This window comes from Aethalodelphis obliquidens, unplaced genomic scaffold, assembly GCF_003676395.1.
Source record: "Aethalodelphis obliquidens isolate GAN/ISIS:26980383/991018 unplaced genomic scaffold, ASM367639v1 scaffold144, whole genome shotgun sequence".
Taxonomy (NCBI): Eukaryota; Metazoa; Chordata; class Mammalia; order Artiodactyla; family Delphinidae; genus Aethalodelphis; species Aethalodelphis obliquidens.
In genome coordinates, this window is record NW_020838088.1 from 273,923 (window position 1) to 291,622 (window position 17,700).

Sequence of the window (17,700 nt, forward strand, 5' to 3'; positions counted from 1 at the left end):
GCTAACAGTGAGACAGAATCCAGGAATCACTAGCATTCCTTTAAAAGACAATTATTTTGTAATTTGAGCTTTTGGAGCTATATGTCAATATTTCTATATATCGCATATATATAATTTTATATATTTCAAACTACATATGCAGTAGGCATATACTCTTTCTTTATTCAATCTCCCAGCTAGTTTAGCAGGGTAGGAGATTACATAGTAGTTTGGAGCCAAAACTAGAGGCAGTAAGAATTTGCCTGGCCTGTCTTGACTCAGTACATATAACTCTTTCGGTTCCTTTAACACAACCAACACTTTTTAATATTTTTTTACAATAATGCCACTTTCCTAAAGACATCTCTGTTTTCTAACCGTGATTAAAAAAAGTTTTCAGTTATTTCAAGTTGAAAAAAGGAACAGTTACACTCGAGTTTCAAGTTTAATTGCTTCTCATACTCCATGCTTCATTTCTAATATTTTTTGGAAACATTCACATTAAAAAGCAAATGTCTTTGGAACTTTTACCTATTTTATACTTAACTTCTGAGATCATTCTAAGGAGATATGTGTAGGAGTGGTTTGGAAGGTTTGTAAAGGAAAGCAGAAAATAAAAAGGCTCATTTTCTCCAAAGACTGTGGTATCAAAAATATCACATTACATTTACATAAAATGGCCAAGGTCTGACAACTGGACTTCTATCTGAAGATTTACTTTACAGATCATTTTGAAAATACCAACTGTATTCAGGAAGATGCTTGTATTTTTTCAAAATAAAATAAAATGTTTCAAAAGTGTTGTTGAGGCTTCCCTGGTGGCGCAGTGAATGAGAGTCCGCCTGCCGATGCAGGGTACACAGGTTCATGCCCCAGTCCGGGAAGATCCCACATGCCGTGGAGCGGCTGGGCCCGTGAGCCATGGCCGCTGAGCCTGCGCGTCCGGAGCCTGTGCTCCGCAACGGGAGAGGCCACGACAGTGAGAGGCCCGCGTACCGCAAAAAAAAAAAAAAATATTGTTGTTGATGTGTGGAGCCCAGAGAAAATATTTTCTGGGTGGTATAGGTGAATGTAATCAAACAATGAGGCTTTTTCATCCTGCAAGATTCTTTCAAAATTCTTTCAAGATTTCTTTCAAAAATGAAACCTCATAATTTTAAATTTTTTGATGGCGCGCTGATTTTCTTAAAAAGGAAATAAAGAGAAATTATTAGTAAGGATATATGTTATACAGCCCACTTCTCCCCGCCTCTCTGACAAGCCCCTTGCTCCCTCCTCACCCCAGCCCTCAATCTAAATTTCCTAGAAGGGTATGAATTCAGGGGACATGGTGGGCAATGGTGGCTGTGCACATGCAGCCTGTGTGTGGCAAGGGAGTGGGGGCGGGGACCCCGCGGTTAGCGAGAAGACAGAGCAGAAAAAGCCAGCGCCAAAGCCTGGGGTGGGAGTGGGAGAGGTGGAGGGTGTTGCAGGCCCTCCCTGGTAACCAGAGAAGGGCAAACTCCAACCGCAGGGAGGTGATGCCACTTGTGGGCTCTCATATTGGAGAGGAGCAAGATGAGTGACAGAGCGGTGCGCGCTGTGGCCCTGCGCACGAACAGGCGGAGGGGGCTGTCTGTGTGTGTGCACTAGGCTGGAGGGGGGCGCTCCTGCTGCACTGGCCACAGGACTTGGGGGAGAGCTCGGCGGTGACGCGCAGCTCTCACGTGACCGCGAGCTGCAGAGCGACGCAGCCTTTGGTGCAGTCGTCACTCGTGTCTGGGTACCAGCTCCCCGCTGCCCTGCGCACGGCGGGCTGGCATCGGGCCCGGGGGAAGCTGAGCAGGTAAGGGCCCCGGGGCCCGCGCGCTGACGCCAGGGCTGCAGCGGCCCGCCAACCCCAGAGGCCGGCGCAGGGGTTCAGCGCGGCGGGTCCCGGCGAGCTATCTCCACGCCTCGGCTTTCTTGGGAGCAGAAATGGGGGCCCCCTTGGGTGGGGGTGCAGGGACGGCTGGGTTCCAGGGAGGGCAGCAGAGCAACTAAGAGCGATGGGAAATCATTCCTGAGTTCCTGCAGGGCAATGGTGAACCCGGGAGCGGGGCGGGGATGGGAGCGGCTGAGGGTGGGGGCGGAGGACGCGGGGAGGGAGGGGTTGGCGGGGGCGTGGGGCCGGGAAGGGGCCGAGCGCCCGGCTGCAGCAGCCCCCTACTCCCACCTCGCCCCTTTGCAGGTCTGCGGGACTAGGCGTCGCGGCGGCGCACTCGTGGCGAGAATCAGGAGGAGCAGGAGACAGCGAGGATAGGCCCAGGTCGGTGCGGGGGGTGCTGGTGCAAAGCCAGTCTGAGACACCTTCCTAACTCCCCCAGGCCCTATCCCCCGTCCTCCATTTTGGTGCCTGCTGCGCTCTGGGAAAGAATCCTGGGAAAAGAAAAATGGTGGGCTTTGGGTTTGGGGGAGGGAGAGAAAAGGAGAGAGCTGGGGAAGGGGCTCAAATTGGAGGCTCCCTAGAAGGCTCACGAGGCTCCTGAGGTGGGAAAAAATAAATTTTAAAAGTCTTTGATATCAGGGCTTTGAATCCTGCTGGTTAGTGCACCAAGCATTCAGTCTTTCTCCTTGCCTTTGTCTTACTTGTTGTTCAAAGAAAAATAACCAGGGAAAAAAAATCTCATCATGGCAAATATCCACCAGGAAAACGAAGAAATGGAGCAGCCTGTGCAGAATGGAGAGGAAGACCGCCCTTTGGGAGGGGGCGAAGGCCACCAGCCAGCAGGAAATAATAGACGGGGACAGGCTCGCCGACTTGCCCCTAATTTCCGATGGGCCATACCCAATAGGCAGGTCAACGATGGGATGGGTGGAGATGGAGATGATATGGAAATGTTCATGGAGGAGATGAGAGAAATCAGGAGAAAACTTAGGGAGCTGCAATTGAGGAATTGTCTGCGTATCCTTATGGGGGAGCTCTCTAATCACCATGACCATCATGATGAATTTTGCCTTATGCCTTGACTCCTGCCATTTTCCATGAGATTAATACTGTGATTCCCACTGTTGTTCTCCTTTTCCTTGCGTTTTCCTGATATGCCTTTACTGATCCGTTTGCTGTGAACCTTATGTAATTTCCATGTGTCAGGTGGGTTCTTGTGTTACCAGCTTCTAATTGGAGATTGCCTTGTCACGCAATCTAAGTTTCTGTCAACAGTAGAGTTTCACCCATTTGCATGGAAAAATGTAAAGTTAATAAAGCAATTAAAATCAATCTATACATTTATTATTGTCTCATTGAAAAAAAATATATTATATGAACCCTCCAAAAATCTGAAATCAAATATCGCAGGATGTTAATTGGAGCACATTTCTCTATGGTTGGATAATATGTGACTTTTTTCCCTTTAATTATCTGGAGTTTTAGAAGCAATGAAAACGGTTTTTCAATGAGTCTGTGAATGTACAAAATAATTACTGGTTCAGCAACCTTAAAGAAAAGTGAACTTTAAGCATCTTCCAGTCTTAACTGGAAGTAAACCCTCCCTTTATTACAGATACATTCCTGTAAAGAGTCAGTCTCTTATGTGAAATGGGGAATAATGCTTGCCTTACAGGGCTGCTGAGTGGAATATATGAGGTGTGGAACTGTGTTGGGCTGCCTCCTAGGCAACTCCCCAGCATTTTGCAGGACCCTGGCCCTCATCAGATACTTGGGAAGTACTAAAGGGAGTTTTCACCCAGGCTCACAAGTCCAGAGGGCAAAATAGGTGGGTTCCACCTTGTCATTCTGATCATATTTGCAGTACCCCTACTCACCTGATTATTGCCATATCAGTTGGGTATACTTTCCCTTTTGCTGGCTCCTGTTTCTGTTCCTGTTGCTGATGTGCTAGAGTCCACAAGGTAACAAAACCCCACTGATCTCTCTGCAGTCCCTGGTGAGATTAAATCCCCCCTTTGACCTCTATAAAAGTGTGGAGAAGGCTTTTATCCTCACTTTGGAGTTATATTCCCGAGAGTACCATTCCCATGGTTCTTGTTCTTATGTTGGTTCTGAACAAAACAGCCCTTTTGGTTTATTTTTATGCTCCTCCTTTTGAAAACTCAGACATGAATGCACTGGGGCCCAGCTCAGGAGACACATCTAGATGCCCAGAATTGTACTACCTCAAACCTCCAAAACACAAACAGGCTGAAAGCTTTGTTTTGCCTGTGTTTCTACCCTATGTGGGGGATTTTTCTCAGAAAAGAGTCTGGGTAGGCCTGCCCAACCAGTTTAACAGACCCACAAGCCATGTAAATTATGTTAGAGGAACACATTTTAAAGCTGAAATGCACTCCTTTCCCATTTCTATCCCTTCCATACATGAAACATGAAACTGCTTTGTAAGTTCTTAAAAACTGTTTTGAATGTCTGGCTTTATCATTTTTATGTGATTGTGTGCCCCTATGAAGACAATGATTTTTTCTTAATCCTGGAGCTCAGTTTCTAGTGTATTGTCTAACATAGTAGATATTTAATTATTAATTATTTTAATTGATTAACTATAATGGAGTTCAGAACCAAGCTCAATACTGTTCCTGACTGTTCTTAATTAAGTGGCCTAAGCAAGTAACTATTTACCTGTAAAGTATTACTTTTAATTTCCAAAGGAACATAGCAAGGAAGGTCTCTAACCCAAGATCTTCAATCTTGTTTTAAAAACCTTGTATGTGCCAGTGTTTAAGCAGACCCCTTACTTCCATCATAATCACCTGAGGGAAATGTTAAAAATGCTGACACGTGGGTGCCTTTCCCACTCCCACCTCCCATTGTCATCCTTGAATCACCTGATCAGTAACTACTGTTTTGAAAATTCCTCAGGTGATTCTAATGCATCTCAGTTTTGCCAGCATAGGCATGGGGAAACACTGACAGTGATTACACCATTCTACAAACCTTGTGATCTAAATTACCTTACTTGTTTGATTTCACAAGGAATATACCTTTCCAAATTTTAATATTTCTAAAATTGGATTGCATTCAACAATCAATGTATGTCTATATTTAAACCAGTACATTATTTTTATACATACTTTTTAAATATTCTTTTCCATTATGGTTTATCACAGGATATTGAATGTAGTTCCCTGTGCTATACAGTACGACTTTGTTGCTAAACCAGTACTGTTTTTTAATATTTCCAAATATCCTGTTAAATTAATGCATTATGAATCTATTATTAATAATAAATGTATAATTATTAAATAAATTAGGCATTATCTTTTCTATGCAAGCCTGTGCCCTTTTACAACAATTATTTTGTCTTAATCACCCTGGAGCTCAATTTTCAGCAGTGTCTGATGTAGTAGATATTTAATAATATAATAATGCATTTAACTTTTATTATTAAAGAGTTTAGCAATTATAATTTTTTTGTGTGTGTGTGGTATGCGGGCCTCTCACTGTTGTGGCCTCTCCCGCTGCGGAGCACAGGCTCCAGACGCGCAGGCTCAGCGGCCATGGCCCACGGGCCCAGCCGCTCCGCGGCCTGTGGGATCTTCCCGGACCAGGGCACGAACCCGTGTCTCCCGCATCGGCAGGCGGATTCTCAACCACTGCGCCACCAGGGAAGCCCCAGCAATTATAATTTATCTAAAATAACATATAACAAAAATTAACATTGAGTCTTTGTGAGTTGTTTATTTCTTTACACTCTCATGTTTAAAAATTCCTATGAGGAACATTTCTAAATGAAATACTTTTTATAATTATTTGTGTAATACAAGGTCATTAGACATTTGGATTATGCAGAAAATATAAGGAAAAATATAAACAAAACCATAATCCAATCATCCAAAGAAAGTACTTGTAAAATTTTCTATCATCATCCTATATTTAGTCATGATTAAACAAGGCTCAGAGCCTCTTAAGAGGAATACTGCTTCTTTCAAAGCCCCTGCCAAGGAGACATGTTTAACTTGCTATGTTTATTTTTTATGTCTCCTCTCCTCTCCTTAAAGCTAGTTGGATCACATTTGACCAACTTTCAGTTAGTTCCTGTTTTTCAAAACTGTGAAAATAACAGTCATGTTTCAGCAGGTCCACTCTCAGTTGGCAACTTTGGGAACATTAAGTGAATACATTTACTTAATAGAACGGAGCTATTTATATAATGAAACTTAAAAGTTGTCCTGAGAGTAGGAAAAGGACTGGATTACATGAATGAAATGGACAAAATCCTATGTCTATTCACTGTCCTCTTCCCTGATATCACATATTTCATGTAATAAACATGTGGATTTTGTTTAGAAAGATCCCATTTTAAAATTTTCAAGCATATGGCATGTAATGTAGTTGTTATCTTGTGTAACCAGTCGAAGTGCTTTCTGAGTAATATAAACATACATAACCAAATAAATAAGGCATACCTATAAATTTTAAAATCTTAACATTTATTTGTATATTTAATTTTCCCCCAAACATTGTTTTAAAAGTTACAATTAGCCTGTTTGGAAATTTACTCTTTCCCTTGTAGCAGATGGAAAATATTTTCCATTTAGTAAAAATAAACTTTGGTGAATTTCATATGAAGAGAGAAATCTTCAGATGTATGCCAATGTAAAAAAATCATTTTCCCACAAATGGAAAGAGCTTTATTGTGTTTCTGACTGTAAAATATGCATCCTAAAGTGGTTTTGTTGTTGCTTTGGAACAGAGAGAAAATGTATTAAGAAGAAAAATTTTAAATCTTACTTTCAACACCCTGTTTCCTTTACTAAGATCACACGTGCGTAGATGAATTTTAAAGTTTTTATCTATTTTTCCTAAATCAACAAGTATTACTTACTCTCTAATTATATTAAAGTTTGATTTTTAAAAGAGGAAGCAGGAATTCCCTGACAGTCCAGTGGTTAGGACTTCGCACTTCCACTGCAGAGGGCCCAGTTTCGATCCCTGGTCAGGAACTAAGATCCTGCATGCTGCACGGCCAAAAAAAAAAAAAAAGGAAGCAAACTAAATGTGTCAATCAACTTAAAGACAGTGAAGAACTTGATGAAAAAGCAACAACAAACGAGAATAATGAATTTCAAATTACTTCTGAATCATTTAGCTAGTAATATAAACGGTGGTTTTTACCATGACAGTGCCTCAGTTATTTTACTCTGTTCATTGGTAAAATGGAGATAATTTCCAGGGCTGCCTAGAGAACTAAAATAGGTAAAGAGAGTGTGAGCTATGTTTACCTACTTCTTATGTTCACCTGCACTTGCAGGACCCAGGTCCCTCAGATTCCCCTCAGTTGTTGGAAGTAGCATCCAAACTGTCACAAGCCCACTCCATTCCTGTGCTGTGGTGAGCCACCTCCACCCTCCATCATTACAGATTTCTCTAAACACCTCAGTGTCCCAGTTTGTCTCCTATAGAGGTGTGCATTTTTATCCTCTACCTGACTTAGAATTGTACTAGCTTAGGTGAGTACTATCTTAATGATGCTTGGACCGTGGTATGTATATTTTTAGCGAAAAGATCTTTTTCTCAGCACGTGTATATGATTTTTTGTGTGTGCAGCCAGGTCTCTCTTCTCCATAACATTCAGATATTAGGGGCTGAGTCTTTTATCCACTCTGACAATCTCTGTCATGTCTTAGAGAGCTTAGACCATTTCCATTTAAAATGATTATCAGTATGGTTGTCCCACAACTCAGTAATGCTTGTTCATTTTTTAATTGAAGTACAGTTGAATTACAATATTATATTAGTTTCAGATATACAGAATAGTGACTCAGTATTTTTACAGATTATACTCCATTCAAAGTTATTATAAGATAATGGATATAATACCCTGTGCTTTAAAATAGGGGTATGGGATTAAGAGATCTGTTGATTTATTTGTCTTTTTTCTTTCTGTATTTCATTTTGAATTGTCTCAATTGCTGTGTCTTCAGGTTCACTAATCTTCTGCAACATCTAATCTGCCATTAACCCCATCTAACATATTTTTCATTTTAGACATTGTAGTTTTTATCTCTAGATGTTCAATTTGGGTCTTTTTTATATTTGTTGTATTCCATGTCTCCACTAACTACCTTCAGTCTTTCCTCCAGCTTCTTGAACACTATTACTTATTAAAAACAGCAAGAAATACTTTACTCAAGACTACTGCAATAAGGATCAAAACTATTGCAATAAGGGAGAGAAATTGAACTCAACTCCAAATACAACAGGGACAGCTAGGGATTTATGGCCAATGGGAAGGGTGAGGGAGAGGATGGAAAATTATGAAGAGAAACTTGGTTATGTATCAAGCTTGATTAGATATCAAGGTTGGGGGAATTCTTGATAAATTGCCTAACCAGAATTTCTTGCTAAAACTGGGCTTACCAGGCCAAGGCCAGAACCAAGGACAAGACCTCATTGAAAAGAAGGCCAGAGGAGCCTGAGTAAAGTTTTGGTCTAAGAGGGAGTCCTTGTCTGTATGTATCAGTGATTTTTTGAAGCATTCCACAAAGACTACCTGCTTCAGAATCTTCTGTCTCTCTTGCTAATAATGTAGACTTTGGCATCTCTCTCCAGATTTCATGAATCAAACACACTTCCAACTGGGCCCCAAAACATACATTATTATCATGTTCCCCTGAGAGGTTCTATTGCTCATTAACACCTGAAAACCACTGGTAGCATAGTGGAAACACAATTACATTGAATACAAACATGCCTAGAAACAGGCTACAAGAAAATACATGAAAATGCCAGAGATCCTGGCAACGCATATATCATATGACCTAAATTGTCTTACTCTATGCTAACATCAATTTTAAAAAAATCTTCAACATCTCTCACATTGGGATATGTCATAAAATATATGTGTAGATTTTATGTGATGGATTTTGTTTTTTTTCCTCAAAAAAGTGTTTCTGAATCAATGGTGTATGTTACAGGTACTCTAATAAAAAAACTAAGGTATATAATTATATATGGGAATGTGCATATAAAACTAGAAAAAGGGGCTTCCCTGGTGGCGCAGTGGTTACGAGTCCGTCTGCTAATGCAGGGGACATGGGTTCATGCCCTGGTCCGGGAAGATCCCACATGCCATGGAGCGGCTAGGCCCATGAGCCATGGCCGCTGAGCCTGCGCGTCCAGAGCCTGTGCTCCACAACGGGAGAGGCCACAACAGTGAGAGGCCCACTTACTGCAAAAAAAAAAAAAAAAAAAAAGTAGAAAAAGACATAAAGGAAATCACAACTAATGATATTTAGGAATGATGTGTGATAAAAGGTAATTTTTCTGCTGTTATTTACTTCAATGTCTGGTTTTTAGATTTTTATTTTTATTTATTTATTTTTACATCTTTATTGGAGTATAATTGCTTTACAATTGTGTGTTAGTTTCTGCTTTATAACAAAGTGAATCAGTTATGCATATACATATGTTCCCATATCTCTTCTCTCTTGCGTCTCCCTCCCTCCCACCCTCTCTATCCCACCCCTCTAGGTGGTCAAAAAGCACCCAGCTGATCTCCCTGTGCTATGCGGCTGCTTCCTACTAGCTACCTATTTTATGTCTGGTAGTGTATATACGTCCATGCCACTCTCTCGCTTTGTCACACCTTACCCTTCCCCCTCCCCATATCCTCAAGTCCATTCTCCAGTAGGTCTGTGTCTTTATTCCTGTCTTACTCCTAGGTTCTTCATGACATTTTTTTTTCTTAGATTCCATATATATGTGTTACCATACGGTATTTGTCTTTTCCTTTCTGACTTAGTTCACTCTGTATGACAGACTCTAGGTCCATCCACCTCATTACAAGTAGCTCAATTTTGTTTCTTTTTATGGCTGAGTAATATTCCATTGTATATATGTGCCACATCTTCTTTATCCATTCATCTGATGATGGACACTTAGATTGTTTCCATCTCCAGGCTATTGTAAATAGAGCTGCAATGAACATTTTGGTACATGACTGTTTTTGAATTATGGTTTTCTCAGGGTATATGCCCAGTAGTGGGATTGCTGGGTCATATGGTAGTTCTATTTGTAGTTTTTTAAGGAACCTCCATACTGTTCTCCATAGTGGCTGTACCAATTCACATTCCCACCAGCAGTGCCAGAGTGTTCCCTTTTCTCCACACCCTCTCCAGCATTTATTGTTTCTAGATTTTTTGATAATGGCCATTCTGACTGGTGTGAGATGATATCTCATTGTAGTTTTGATTTGCATTTATCTAATGATTAATGATGTTGAGCATTCTGTCATGTGCTTGTTGGCAGTCTGTATATCTTCTTTGGAGAAATGTCTATTTAGGTTTTCTGCCCATTTTTGGATTGGGTTGTTTCTTTTTTTGTTATTGAGCTGCATGAGCTGCTTGTAAATTTTGGAGATTAATCCTTTGTCAGTTGCTTCATTTGCAAATATTGTCTCCCATTCTGAGGGTTGTCTTTTGGTCTTGCTTATGGTTTCCTTTGCTGTGCAAAAGCTTTGAAGTTTCATTAGGTCCCATTTGTTTATTTTTGTTTTTATTTCCATTTCTCTAGGAGATGGGTCAAAAAGGATCTTGCTGTGATTTATGTCATAGAGTATTCTGCCTATGTTTCCCTCTAAGAGATTGATAGTTTCTGGCTTTACATTTAGGTCTTTAATCCATTTTGAGCTTATTTTTGTGTATGGTGGTAGGGAGTGATCTAATCTCATACTTTTACATGTACCTGTCCAGTTTTCCCAGCACCACTTATTGAAGAGGCTGTCCCTTCTCCACTGTACATTCCTGCCTTCTTTATCAAAGATAAGGTGACCATACGTGCGTGGGTTTATCTCTGGGCTTTCTATACTGTTCCATTGATCTATCTTTCCGTTTTTGTGCCAGTACCATACTGTCTTGATTACTGTAGCTTTGTAGAATTGTCTGAAGTCAGGGAGCCTGATTCCTCCAGGTCCATTTATTGTTCTCAAGATTGCTTTGGCTATTCGGGGTCTTTTGTGTTTCCACACAAATTGTGAAATTCTTTGTTCTAGTTCTGTGAAAAATGCCAGTGGTAGTTTGATAGGGATTGCATTGAATCTGTAGATTGCTTTGGGTAGTAGAGTCATTTTCACAATGTTGATTCTTCCAATCCAAGAACATGGTATATCTCTCCATCTATTTGTATCATCTTTAATTTCTTTCATCAGTGTCTTATAATTTTCTGCATACAGGTTTTTTGTCTCCTTAGGTAGGTTTATTCCTAGATATTTCATTCTTTTTGTTGCAATGGTAAATGGAAGTGTTTTCTTGATTTCACTTTCAGGTTTTTCATCATTAGTATATAGGAATGCCAGAGATTTCTGTGCATTAATTTTGTATCCTGCTACTTTACCAAATTCATTGAGTAGCTCCAGTAGTTTTCTGGTAGCATCTTTAGGATTCTCTATGTATAGTACTATGTCATCTGCAAACAGTGACAGCTTTACTTCTTTTCTGATTTGGATTCCTTTTATTTCCTTTTCTTCTCTGATTGCTGTGGCTAAAACTTGCAAAACTATGTTGAATAAGAGTGGTGAGAGTGGGCAACCTTGTCTTGTTCCTGATCTTAGTGCAAATGCTTTCAGGTTTTAACCATTGAGGATGATGTTGGCTGTGGGTTTGTCATATATGGCCTTTATTATGTTGAGGAAATTTCCCTCTATGCCTACTTTCTACAGGGTTTTATCATAAATGGGTGTTGAATTTTGTCAAAAGCTTTCTCTGCATCTATTGAGATGATCATATGGTTTTTCTCCTTCAATTTGTTAATATGGTGTATCACGTTGATTGATTTGCGTGTATTGAAGAATCCTTGCATTCCTGGAATACACCCCACTTGATCATGGTGTATGATCCTTTTAATGTGCTTTTGGATTCTGTTTGCTAATATTTTGTTGAGGATTTTTGCATCTATGTTCATCAGTGATATTGGCCTGTAGTTTTCTTTCTTTGTGACATCCTTGTCTGGTTTTGGTATCAGGGTGATGGTGGCCTCGTAGAATGGGTTTGGGAGTGTTCCTCCCTCTGCTATATTTCGGAAGAGTTTGAGAAGGATAAGTGTTAGCTCTTCTCTAAATGTTTGATAGAATTCGCCTGTGAAAGCATCTGGTCCTGGGCTTTTGCTTGTTGGAAGGTTTTTAATCACAGTTTCAATTTCAGTGTTTGTGATTTGTCTGTTCATATTTTCTATTTCTTCCTGATTCAGTCTTGGCAGGTTGTGCATTTCTAAGAATTTGTCCATTTCTTCCAAGTTGTCCATTTTTTTGGCATAGAGTTGCTTGTAGTAATCTCTCATGATATTTTGTATTTCTGCAGTGTCAGTTGTTACTTCTTCTTTTTCATTTCTAATTCTATTGATTTGAGTCTTCTCCCTTTTTATCTTGATGAGTCTGGATAATGGTTTATCAATTTTGTTTATCTTCTTAAAGAACCAGCTTTTAGTTTTATTGATCTTTGCTATCGTTTCCTTCATTTCTTTTTCCTTTATTTCTGATCTGATTTTTATGATTTCTTTCCTTCTACTAACTTTGGGGGTTTTTTGTTCTTCTTTCTCTAATTGCTTGAGGTGCAAGGTTAGGTTGTTTATTCGAGATGTTTCCTGTTTCTTAAGATAGGATTGTATTGCTATAAACTTCCCTCTTAGAACTGCTTTTGCTGCATCCCATAGGTTTTGGGTCATCATGTCTCCATTGTCATTTGTTTCTAGGTATTTTTTGATTTCCTCTTTGATTTCTTCAGTGATCTCTTGGTTATTTAGTAGTGTATTGTTTAGCCTCCATGTGTTTGTATTTTTTACAGATCTTTTCCTGTAATTGGTATCTAGTCTCATAGTGTTGTGGTCGGAAAAGATACTTGAAACAATTTCAATTTTCTTAAATTTACCAAGGCTTGATTTGTGACCCAATATATGATCTATCCTGGAGAATGTTCCATGAGCACTTGAGAAAAATGTATATTCTGTTGTTTTTGGATGGAATGTCCTATAAATATCAATTAAGTCCATTTTGTTTAATGTATCATTTAAAGCTTATGTTTCCTTATTTATTTTCATTTTGGATGATCTGTCCATGGGTGAAAGTGGGGTGTTAAAGTCCCCTACTATTAATGTGTTACTGTCGATTTCCCCTCTTATGGCTGTTAGTATTTGCCTTATGTATTGAGGTGCTCCTATGTTGGGTGTATAAATATTTACAATTGTTATATCTTCTTCTTGGATCGATCCCTTGATCATTATGTAGTGTCCTTCTTTGTCTCTTCTAATAGTCTTTATTTTAAAGTCTATTTTGTCTGATATGAGTATTGCTACTCCAGCTTTCTTTCAGTTTCCATTTGCATGGAATATCTTTTTCCATCCCCTTAACTTTCAGTCTGTATGTGTCTCTAGGTCCGAAGTGGGTCTCTTGTAGACAGCATATATATGGGTCTTGTTTTTGTGTTCATTCAGCCAATCTGTGTCTTTTGGTGGGAGCATTTAGTCCATTTACATTTAAGTTAATTATTGATATGTATATTCCTATTCCCATTTTCTTAATTGTTTTGGGTTCATTATTGTAGGTCTTTTCCTCCTCTTGTATTTCTTGCCTGGAGAAGTTCCTTTAAGATTTGTTGTAAAGCTGGTTTGGTGGTGCTGAACTCTCTCAGCTTTTGCTTGTCTGTAAAGTTTTTAATTTCTCCATCAAATCTGAATTAGATTTTTATTTTTTTGTACAGTTATAATCTTATTGCCATTAAAACAATTCTGAATATATATATGTCATCATATTAATTTGGACTATGCAGAAAAATGGTAATAATAACAATATTCATAACATACTTTTAGTGTGTACCATATTAGAGACGGTGTTCTCAGCTATTTATAGGTACTAATCAATCCATTCCTTAGAAGAAGTCTGTGAGGGCTATACTATCAATGTACCCATTTTATGTAGGAGGAAATTGAGGCACATAGAGATTAAGCAAATTACCTGTAGTTGTATAGCTAGTAAATTTTAAAACCAGGATATACCCAAACTGTTGGGTCCAAAATCATTGCTCTCAGCCTTTCAATAAAACAAGTACCTAATCCATTAAAGCAATGATTGGAACAGCCACCTATTTTCTAAAATATAATTTTAAAATGGCTGTTTTTTAGATATCTTCGTGGTGGCTAATTCCAATACTATTGTATCCTCTTTTATGGTGTTTTTTTTTTTTTTTTTTTTTTTTTTTTTTGCAGTACGCGGGCCTCTCACTGCTGTGGCCTCTCCCGCTGCAGAGCACAGGCTCTGGACGCGCAGGCTCAGCGGCCATGGCTCACGGCCGCAGCTGCTCCATGGCATGTGGGATCCTCCCAGACCGGAGCACGAACCCGTGTCCACTGCACCGGCAAGCGGACTCTCAACCACTGCACCACAAGGGAAGCCCCTATTGTTTCCTCTAAACGGAGATGGGTTTCCCCTCACATTGAATAAAATTAGGCATAGTAGAGAAATTCAGGCCATCGATGTTGGGAACCAAAAAGGAAAAAAAGCAAAAGGAAAAAAAAGGAGTCCCTAGGGCTTCCCTGGTGGATCAGTGGTTGAGAGCCCACCTGTCGATGCAGGGGACACGGGTTCGTGCCCCGGTCCAGGAAGATCCTACATGCCGCGGAGCGGCTAGGCCCATGAGCCATGGCCGCTGAGCCTGCGCGTCCAGAGCCTGTGCTCCGCAACAGGAGAGGCCACAACAGTGAGAGGCCTGTGTACTGCAAAAAAAAAAAAAAAAAAAAAAAGGAGTCCCTAAGATTGAGGACTTGAGAGGTAATCATGTTAAGTCCAAGGAGTTAAGGAACACCTAGAGACAGCCACCTATTTTCTTAAATATAATTTTAAAATTTTGTTGTTTTGAAACATATTTTAGTAACAGCAAATCCTAATCCCACTGTTTCTTCTAAGAGGAATTGTATTTTCTCTCACATTGAATAAAACTGGGCATAGTAGAGATAATCAGGCAATCGATGTTGGGAAGCAAAAAGGAAAACAATGGGAGTCTCTGACTGGAGAGGTAATCATGTTAAGTCCAACTTGTGAGGAAGATGAAATTAGGGGAGAGCAGAAACTATGAAGAAGTAGAAGCAAGGACACAGAGAAAAGCTTTCCAGGAGAAAATTAAGTCACCTGTCAGCAATGCGTGAAGATAGGCATTTGTTGTACGAATGCATATTTTGTGGGAAAGAACGTGCCAAGTAGACTTTGTCAATCTCTTTGATTCATATACATTTTCAAAACTGAACTGAATAGGTACTGTGGGGTAGATAATATCTCCTAACTTGTTTTTAAAAATAAGGACAGATTTATTTTTCTCTTTTAGCAAAACTTGGATGTCTATTGAAGAAACTTAAAAAGTAAAGGGTCACCTTTGTGACCAGAGCCAGCATTGCAGCTTGAACATCACTGAGCTGGAAGCCTGGGACAGAGAAACAGTGTTAATCTTGATTAATGGTGGAACAAATTTTGGACCTGTTGAGACTGAGGTAAGTTTGGGACATTCAGGAGGAAAGTTCCACTAGAGAATTGAATAAAAGTCTGTAGGGCCAAAGAGTAGTTTGGGCTAGACATGTGGAATTGTAGTGACAACTGCAGAAGTGAATGGGATCAGCTAAGGAGAGCATGGAGACCAAGAAGAGAGAGGACTTGCAATATTCAGGGAAGCAATACAGCTCAGGCTCTAAGAGTCCAGGTGTTGGAACTTGTCACTTCTAATTGGGTCTAAATCTCCACTCGGCCTCTCAGTATTCCAGTAAAATAAAACTATAAGATGGTTATATAAGATTCACGTTGAATATAAGAACAGAGAAAGGGTGGAACCAAGAGAATGTTGAAAGGTATATTATGCAAATTGTATCTGTAAGAATTCTGGTACCACTTTTAAAATATCAAACAAGGTAGAATTCAAGGCAATGGACACTCACTTGTATAGATAAAGAGGGACATTTAATAAAGAGAAAAGATCAATCCACCAGATGGTATCCTAATCCTTTATTTATATGCACCTAAAGGCATAAAGCAAAAAATATAAATCAGAATACCAGGACAAGTAGAAAAATTCATAATTATAGTGAGAAAGAATAATACAAGGGATATTTTTTTGGTAACTAATAGTGTTTTCAAAAATTATCAGTAAGGACCTCAAAGATTTTACAAAATTCTTAACATATTTGACCTTATCACATATATAGAACCCAGCAAATAACAACTGTTGAATAACTGGGGAGCTGCAGGTTGAAACATTTTCAGAGCTTGCACAGGTGGGAAATCATTCAGTTGTCATCAGCCAAATTGCAGAGTCCTCCTGAATACTGGGAGCATTCAGTAGAGTCCTCGGAAGGAAAATATTTTAGTATTAGTAATAAAATAACCCTAGAGTAAAACGTACCGTAAACATGCCTGATAAAATTTAAAGATAAGCCTCAAAAGAGTTAAGATGATCTGCCTACTAGAACAAAATCCTGCACCCTTTAAAGGAAGAAAGCAATCCCGATATTCAACCACATAAAATTCACAATGTCCAGCATTTAATAAAAACTTTCTACCAATACAAAAACAGTAGGAAAATATGACCAATAATCAAGAGGGAAAAATAGTCAATATAAACAGCCCAGAAATTATAGCAGCATCTCAGTTGAGGTTAACATCCAAAGACTTTAAAGAGCTATTATAAATGTTCCCAAGGATTTAAAGGAAAATATTAATATAATAAGGAGTTAAATAGAAGACATAAAGGCTACCAAGTGAAGCTTTGAGAGATTTAAAAATACAATTTCTGAATGAAAATTTTATTCATTGAGGTTAATGGTAGACTCGACACTGCAAAATAAAAGGTCACTGAGTTGGCTGGCCTAGCAATAGAAACTAAGAGTTTCCTCAGTGATCTGTGGGACAATACCAAGATGTCTAATATATATATATATATATATATATATATATATATATATAGTTAGGGAACAATAAAAATATTTGAAAAAATAATGGCAGAACATTTCCCAAATTTAAGGAAAACTAAAAACTCAGAGATTCAAGAATCTCAATGAAGCCAAGCAGGATAAAAACAAATAAGGCCACACCAAAGCATATAATGACAAAATATCTGAAAACTAGTAATAAAAAGAAAATCTTAACAGCAGCTGGAGAAGTTGACAAAGAAACAGAAAGAAAAACAAAGGTAAAAGTCACTATGTATGGATTACTTATCAGAAATAGTGTAAGCCAGAATACAAGGGAAAGTCATGTTTGAAGTGCTTAAAAAAAAAAACTGTCATACTAGAATTTGATGTCTATTTAAATATCCTTGAAAATAATGATAAAATACTTCAGTATTCAACAAAGCCTGAGAGAGTTTGTTGCCAGTAGACTAGCAATATAAAAAGTATTTTTAAAAATGTACTTCAGACTAAAGGAAAAGGATGCCAGATGGAACACTGAATCTGGGCAAAGAACTAAAGAACACTAAATATGGTACATATGTAAGTAAATATAATTTTTCTCAGTTTTAAATATTTTTAAAAGATTATTTTAAAACTAATATAAGATTGGGCTTCCCTGGTGGCGCAGTGGTTGGGAGTCCACCTGCCGATGCAGGGGATACAGGTTCGTGCCCCAGTCCGGGAGGATCCCATGTGCAGCGGAGCGGCTGGGCCCATGAGCCATGGCCACTGAGCCTGCGCGTCCGGAGCCTGTGCTCCACAACAGGAGAGGCCACAGCAGTGAGAGGCCCACGTACCTCAAAAAACAAACAAACAAAAAACCCCAAAAA

General features: G+C 39.2%; 1 protein-coding gene across 2 annotated transcripts; it reads left to right on the plus strand.

Moving 5' to 3' along the window:
• Positions 1 to 1,693: 1,693 nt before the first annotated feature.
• Positions 1,694 to 3,217, plus strand: BEX3 (brain expressed X-linked 3). 2 transcript variants are annotated; one of them, XM_027099822.1, is made up of 3 exons: positions 1,694 to 1,804; positions 2,189 to 2,266; positions 2,600 to 3,217. In XM_027099822.1, exon 3 carries the CDS (start codon positions 2,629 to 2,631, stop codon positions 2,965 to 2,967), a length of 339 nt encoding a protein of 112 aa, XP_026955623.1. In that variant the 5' UTR covers positions 1,694 to 1,804; positions 2,189 to 2,266; positions 2,600 to 2,628; the 3' UTR covers positions 2,968 to 3,217. The 2 variants fall into 2 exon arrangements, with proteins under 2 accessions (XP_026955623.1, XP_026955624.1); XM_027099823.1 differs by having other exon boundaries at positions 1,696 to 1,804; positions 2,647 to 3,217.
• The last annotated feature ends 14,483 nt before the right edge of the window (positions 3,218 to 17,700 follow it).